Consider the following 7,686-nt stretch of genomic DNA (forward strand, 5'->3'; position numbering starts at 1 on the left):
TCCCTCACCTATATCTCACCAGCGTATATAGCTATAATCGCATAGGTATAATATTCTTTTTCGCAAGATTATATATACTATAAAAATGATTTTTCCCAGTCAGATTTACGTCAAAATTAGGTTACCTGATTTTGGTAGGTAAAAAGGCCTTTTTTAGCATATTTTACAGTATCCTACAGTACTCTATATATACATACTGACTTCTCCATAGGTTTACTCACTGTTAGATCTGTACATGGTTGTACAGATCTCCTCTAGGCTTTTACATACCTATACACTCTTCATCCGTCAAGCAGTCAAGAAGGCTCAAGTTAGCCTAGCACTACCCCTTACAGCTTTATACTAGCCAGTATAGACTAATACCAGCACGATGGCTTGTAAGATAGCTGTACATAAGACTATAGAGGCTGCTATAGACAATAAGAGTTATAAGAAGTAGAATAAGCCCTTATATACAGCTAAGGAGGCTTATATTAAAGCTTTATAACTTAATATAGCTAAGATCGACTCTATTAAGGAAATGACATTCATATACAATGGCAAAGAGATCGTTTTACCTACCAACCCTGACAAACAGCCTAAGGATAAGGCTATAGTGACTGGTTGAATGCTTAAAAACATCATAAAGAGCTTATATAAAGATATATAAAAGATCTTACTTAATACTGGCAGTATATATATACTTCTATCATTCAGTTTCCCTAATATAGTACTGATCAAGCTTATATAGATTCTTATATATAAGATTGATCTTAAGTCTATAGTTGACAAGGATGGTCATATCATTATACCCTCAATTAAGAAAGATTGTCAGTAGTATATGTCTACCTATGTTGGACATTTAACATAAGAACTCTTATAGTCTAATACAAGATCATATAAGCTAATATAAACTAAGTTCAACTTTATATATATTAGTATAGATTGCTATAATAATTATAGAAACATACGTATTGATAATCCTTTTCATATGTGTGTAAGCAACGCTGGTCATACCTAGGATAGTATATACATCTACTGTCAGTTTCGTTCATAGGCTAAGAGATACTCTTATAAGTTGATATAGTTTCTATAATAGTATATAGATCTATACTAACTTATATAGTCTCGACTATATTTAAGCCTACTATAAAGTCTTCTAAACATGCTTATGATGATGATAATCTAAAGTCTCTTCTTAAGTATAACTTTCCTTCTAAGAAGATCAAGCTTATATAGTCTTTTATTCTAGCTATATAGACTTTTTTAGAGACTAACTTCCTTAGTCTTATAAGTAACAATGCTTTTCAAGCTTTATAAGATGCTATAGAGTATGAGTTAACGATATGCCATAACGAGTAATTATATACGACGATATAGATGACTGTATGGATGAGTACTAGGCCTTTATAAGCCAGTATATAACCATTTGGTTAACATCCTTTCGTTATAATAACATTTCGACTCTATATAATTCTATATATCTTTGTTTAGCTTTATTCAGCCTAGTATATAACCTCATTAGTTTTGGTTGGCTCAATATAAACTTCTACTATAATAAATATACTTGCTAGGGAAAATCTTGCTTTTTTGCTTTCTTTGCTTATCTTTACAACATTATACTTTAGATGATACCTCTACGCTGGGAAAATACTATTCTCATACTCTTTAAAACGGCTTTATACTGACTTATACTATGATATATGTGCCTATATACTGCTATTTCGTTATATAAGCCATTTTTGATAATCTTCATTTACAAAATCTTTTCTTAAGTTTAAATCTACAACTTTGTATAGGCTTATTTTTGGTAAATCAATATTGATCATGCCTGGCCGTCTGTCAATCAATCTTGATTAGTATCAAGATACTATAAAAAGCCTATTAGAGGATGGCCAAACAATTACTAAAGTATATGAATATATTCAGACTTTTATACTAGTAAACTTCCAAAAATATACCTTGATATGCCAAATTCAGTAATAGAGGCTTAGGCGTCAGAAGTATATAGAGCTATCTTCTGAATTATAAGATAAGATAATATTAATATTCTATGAATTTGGTTTATCAAATTAACAACTACTTATATACCTTTGTAACAAAGGGTATACAATATCTCTTCATAGTATTTTCCAGATCTGAAAATAAGTAGGTATATTCTGTCGATATAATGATTTAAAAGCTTTTTAATCGATAATCACTAAAGTACGACGCTATTTTGAGACTAAATTAACTTAAGATAACTTGGTATATAATATAGGAAGAACTTATCTCTATATATATGTTCGACAATAACTATTTAATATTCTATAAGATTCCTTATAGACGATTTATTGCAAATTCTATCTAAGTGAGATTGAATAATGTTGATAGAGGGCTTATCAACGTTGTATAGGTTGGATTTATGATGGATTAAACTATATTTGGTTAATTGATAGGTATTGTAAATTATAATAATAGGGAATTAAGATTTATGCTAGAATTAATGTATATTCTTAATATATTGTATGGTTTTATATAGAAGTATCTGCTTTGACTGTACGATCTGTTTTAGCTTAGTATATTAATGTTATTGGTTGGTATAGCTTTATACTTGCTTAAATTTAAGCAGATTAAGGAAAAGAAACATTACTTATAGTAGGAGCTTATTACTAGCTTATATCTGCTGAACTAAGGCTAATCTGATTTTAATAGCCTTAACCATCTTCTTTCAATAATATATAATTGTCTATAGAAGAGTACTTAACTGAATCTTCTTTAATTAAGTCTCTAGATGATGACTCAGACTCTTTATCTTTATCTACAGTCTCTTTTAAAGATTGTTAAATATATAGAAAGAGTATACAAAATATTAAGATTGAAAGCTGGTAGGGCTGATTATATGAAGGGTATACACTCTTTTGGCATATAAGTACTGTCTTTTATAAAGTTGTAAGATAGTATACTAATAAGTAAAAAGAAATACTTTCTTTAACTATCAGAAAATAATCTCTTCTTTACTAATAACTTAGCTGATTAAGTTATCTTACTATATATTTATATACTATAGCTTCGTTCAGACTTTGCTAGGTTTATATAGCTTTAGAATGCTTATCTTATCTACAAACAAACTTATAAAGAGTATATTGTTTCTAAGATTTTTTATATACTTTATCATATGCTTAATCTTGTTAAAGTAAAAGACTATAGAGTCTTATTAAACCTTAAGTGATGGAAATCTCTTAAGAATATTGTTGACTAAGATAATATTGACCTTGATTAGTATCTTTTATCTAGTATAAAGTAAATCTACGACTATATCTTTAAGACTTTTGATAGAATTCTACTGCAGATTCCTGAAAATTAATAGGATAATCTATACTTTCCTTAGTATAATATTCTATAGTATAAATTACGATAGTATATTGACTAAAAAGCTTAGCTAAAGCTTATACTTCTCCTATCAACGTCAGAAGGCAAACAATATATTCGGCAATTTTTTAAATAAAATGAAATAAAGTTAACTAGCCTTAATGTTGAATCAGAGGCTGAAGAAGAGACTATCTTAAACTATATCTAAAGAAATAGCTAGTAACTTGGTTGTTTTTATCTAATCATACTTAATCTATATTGGTTATATTTAATACGTTAAAATTCTCTTTTATTTAATTATCTTTAAACCCTAATATATCCTAATGACTTTGCTTCCTCTTAAGACTATAATTAGTCTAGCATATACTTATCTTAAATATAATCGATTCCTTTTTAATAGTACTTTACTATATTATTGGTTCGTCTTCTTTGAATATTAGGATAATTCCAATTTTAGCCTTGATCTTTTTAGCTATAATCTTCTTTTTACTATCATCTCTTTAGATAGTTTCCTTCTTTATATAAGGGTTTGACTTTGATCCTACTTTCTCAGCCTTAACTTTTGCTTTATTGATATTTATAGATATTATATTTGCTGTTAACCTACTTTACCTTTTATATTTAGCTTTATTCATACTTTTTTATAAGCTATTATCATTGATCTCTAATATAGAATCCTATATATTATCGTCTAGTTTCTCTAAGCTTTTAGCCTTAGGTCTTCTATATTGTAGGATCAGAATTTCCTTCTTTATAATAAATTGTAGAAAATAAGGAGGCTATTTACGATTTTTATAAGCTAAATCAAGTATCTTTCGAAGCGATTTAAGCTTAGTTACTTCTATACCAAAGTATATGACACTTAGACTGTCTCCAACAGTCACTTTTGCTACTAAAGTCTATTATTCTTTTAAAACCTTCTCTTCAATATTGAATGATCAGAACAGTATAAAGTAGAATTGCTTAAAGCTGTTATATATATAGTCGAGTACAATTGTATAAGCTTTGAATTTCTTATATATTTATATAAGATGGTATTTCTTATATGAAAATCCTTAACCTAACTAATAGAAATCTACTAAGTATAAATAAAGTCTGACTTATGCTATAAACGACTATATAGTCTTCTTTATCTCTTATATACTCTATAGACAGTCCTTATTAGCTATTCTAAGCGATTCTTCAATGGTCAAAGGTATAGAAGATACAAAAGTTGTCAACCCAGGATAGTTTGTTCGTATATAACGTATTTCACAGATAGGTTGAAGAGGTATAGTTTGTTCAGGCGACAAAGTAAGGTCATATACGATAGATAACGGAAGTACACACCAAGGGCAGGTAGAAAAACTTAGATTTTCGCTTACAATAGTAGAATAAGACTTATTTACTCCTATATGAGGATATTTATCCCTATAAGCTAGGATATCTTTATTATCATTCATTATATAGATGCTTAAGAATCTGTACGATTCTATACAACTTTGAAAAATCATGTATATTCGTATATAATTCAAAATCCAACCTATATAATATAGTTCTAAGGCTAATCACTATAGTAATATCATCCTCTAAATCAATTGTGTCTATTTTTTATTGAACAACTGAATACTATTGGCTTAAAGTACGTACACCCTGGTACTGTGGGGTGAATGCATTGACAAAAAATGATTTTGGCACAGTTCGCCTTATCGCCTTCCGTAAATCGTCATAATGCGGCGAGGAGAGTAGATGAGCGGCCTTTAGTAGATATTTGGTAAGCTGTCAGCCCTTTTTAGAAATGTCCAATCTGACGAGAGGCGGTGCAAATCCATTTGTTGGTGATCCATATACGGGTCTTATTGTGGATCAATGGATCATACCCGGCTCGCCGTTGTCAGTCAGCCACGCCTTAGCTGACACGACGTAGGCCTGTGGCACATGAATGGCAAACAAAACATACCCATTTTGTTTGCTTCGTCTCAATTTTTCTCCTTCTAGATTTCTTTGCCAGGATTGGTAAAAGACTTCAACGAGACCACAGCACCCTTGGGCAGTTCAAAGCCATGATCTGAACTTTCGTCAGAGTTGTAATAACAAGATGCCGGAAACAGACGAAGTCAGCCCAATAACTCCGGCTGATCGCCGTGGCGCGCCGGCTGTATGGACTGCATCCAGCCAGGAAAAGCCAGATTTGGAAAACGGAACTTTGATTCACCAAGATCAAGATAATGTTTCGCATGAGGAATCCGCCATAAAAAGAAAGCCGATACCAATGCTGCAGTCAGAGAGCAAAGATATACCAGAAGAAAAGCTAGTAGAGGCTCTCCTAAAACGCAAGGAAATGCCACCGTCGAGATGGAGGGGTATGATTGTTGTGATATTAATCCTGGCTATGATTAATGGTGAGAGACTAGAGCAAGCTCAACAACACCCCCTGGCTGACAATATAATAGGTTATGATCTAAGCAATACTGCCAACATCCAAGCGACCATCTATGAGGCAATGGGTCACATAGAAATATTCAGCTGGATCACCCTTGGATATTGCGTTGGCATTGCCGCCGTGGTTCCGCTCGCTAGGCGACTTTCTGAGATTTTCGACATCCGGGCCATGATGATCGCCTCTATTGTCGTCTTTATGGTTGGCGTAGCTGTGACTGGCTCAGCTTCTAACATCGGTGCAGTCATTGCTGGCCGAGCTCTTAATGGAGTAGGCGCCGCTGGGGTAACTCATATGTGAGACATTACGTTTTTCAATACCTTGCGTAATCTCTTCCTAATGATTATCAGAGTATTTTGTTATATCACGCTCTTCAGCAAGCCAACTCATGTCCCGTTAGCCCAGGGAATGACGGGCATCGCTTTGGCTTTAGGACTCTTCATCGGCCCTCTCGTGGGATCTGGCTTCGCTGATAATAAACACACCACTTGGCGATGGGTGAGTCTGCTAAGTGTCTGCTTTTTAGAGAAATATGCTCATCATTGTAGGCGTACTACATCATGCTTCCCTTTTTGGGCGTGCTATTACCCCTTTCTGTATTCGTTTTCCCCTCGTTCAGAGCGAGAAGACTTACCGACTCGTCCATCCTGAAGAGCCTGGCCGAGATTGATTGGGTGGGTGCTGTACTTCACGCTGGAACATTTACCCTCCTGCCAGTGGCACTCACCCTATCTGGTTCCGTCTTCGCTTGGAAATCAGCGGGAGCGATAACGCTGTGGGTGTTTGCAGGACTGTTCCTCATCGCCTATGTCTTGCAGCAGGCTTTCTGCCTCTTCACAACACGGGCCAGGCGTATATTTCCCGGTCATGTCGTCCTTAATCGTACAGTCGGGCTTGCAAATTTGGGAACATGTTGCGCCGCCCTTGCATACTCTGTCGGCCTGTACTATTTCCCTGTCTTCTTCGCATTCACTCGTGGACACGGCCCGATTGGCACTGCCGTTCGGTTTCTACCATTCATTGGAGTCTTCATTGCTTCAATACTACTGTCTAGCGTCTTGTTGACGGTCATTCGAAGATACAAGATCCTCTACATGATTGCTGGCCCTCTCATTCTTACGAGTGGTGCACTCATCACAACACAAATGAAGCCGACGGCCTCGGAAAGGGAAATCATGGGGTTCGAGGCACTGCTTGGTTTTGGAGTTGGACTAATCTACAGCCACGCTATGAGCATCTCGAGCGTCAGCCTACCTACAGAAGAAGTCTTTGCCGCATCATGCCTGGCGAACCTGTCGATGTTGGGTACGATTGCCATTGCAGTCGGTCTAGAAGGATCGGTGTTTCAAAACGAGGGCATGAGATCGCTCAAGCAGGCCGTTGGAGACTTGGGGTTTAGCGACAAGGATCTCAGGGAAGCACTGGGTGGAGTGGCATCGCCGCTATTCGCCGAGCTTGACCCTGCAGTTCGCGAGCTCGTCTATGCCTCGGTCACCAGCACAATTAAGACGCCGTTCCATCTGGTTGTGGCGGCTGGTACGACGTGTACGCTGCTATCTTGGGCGATGAAATGGGAGAAATTGAATTTCCGGAAGAACAAGGAGGAGGAAAAGCCTAATCGAAATATCGAGAGAGACAGTCTCGATATGGGACAAGAGACTTGAGCACCAAAGAAATTGGTTGGTCACGCAAGTGAGGCCGAAGAGACACGAGGAGAGGTGTGACTTGATAGCGAGGTAGACTTGGGTAGATGACAAATGTATGGGCCCGAGAGGGCTAGAGTTATTCCAAGGAGGCCCGTCTACTTGTAGGAGTTCTCAAGTGCACATTGATGAGTAAGGTAAGTTTGCGGAGGTTGCGCTCCTATTCGAGTTAGTGAAAACCAGAATCTTGAGTGAGCATTATTTTTTTCCCGGGTTGCTTGACCGCCTGAATGG

At 35.7% G+C, this 7,686-nt stretch overlaps 1 protein-coding gene across 1 annotated transcript; it reads left to right on the plus strand.

Moving 5' to 3' along the window:
• Positions 1–5,674: 5,674 nt before the first annotated feature.
• Positions 5,675–7,413, plus strand: UCRPA7_7501 (putative efflux pump antibiotic resistance protein; the record flags this gene model as incomplete). The annotated part of the gene is made up of 3 exons (XM_007920031.1): positions 5,675–5,711; positions 5,763–6,045; positions 6,369–7,413. The coding sequence occupies 3 exons, from the start codon at positions 5,675–5,677 to the stop codon at positions 7,411–7,413; spliced, it is 1,365 nt and encodes a 454-aa protein (XP_007918222.1).
• Between the last annotated feature and the right edge of the window lie 273 nt (positions 7,414–7,686).

Source organism: Phaeoacremonium minimum, assembly GCF_000392275.1.
Source record: "Phaeoacremonium minimum UCRPA7 unplaced genomic scaffold PA7_03_scaffold_538, whole genome shotgun sequence".
Taxonomy (NCBI): domain Eukaryota; kingdom Fungi; phylum Ascomycota; class Sordariomycetes; order Togniniales; family Togniniaceae; genus Phaeoacremonium; species Phaeoacremonium minimum.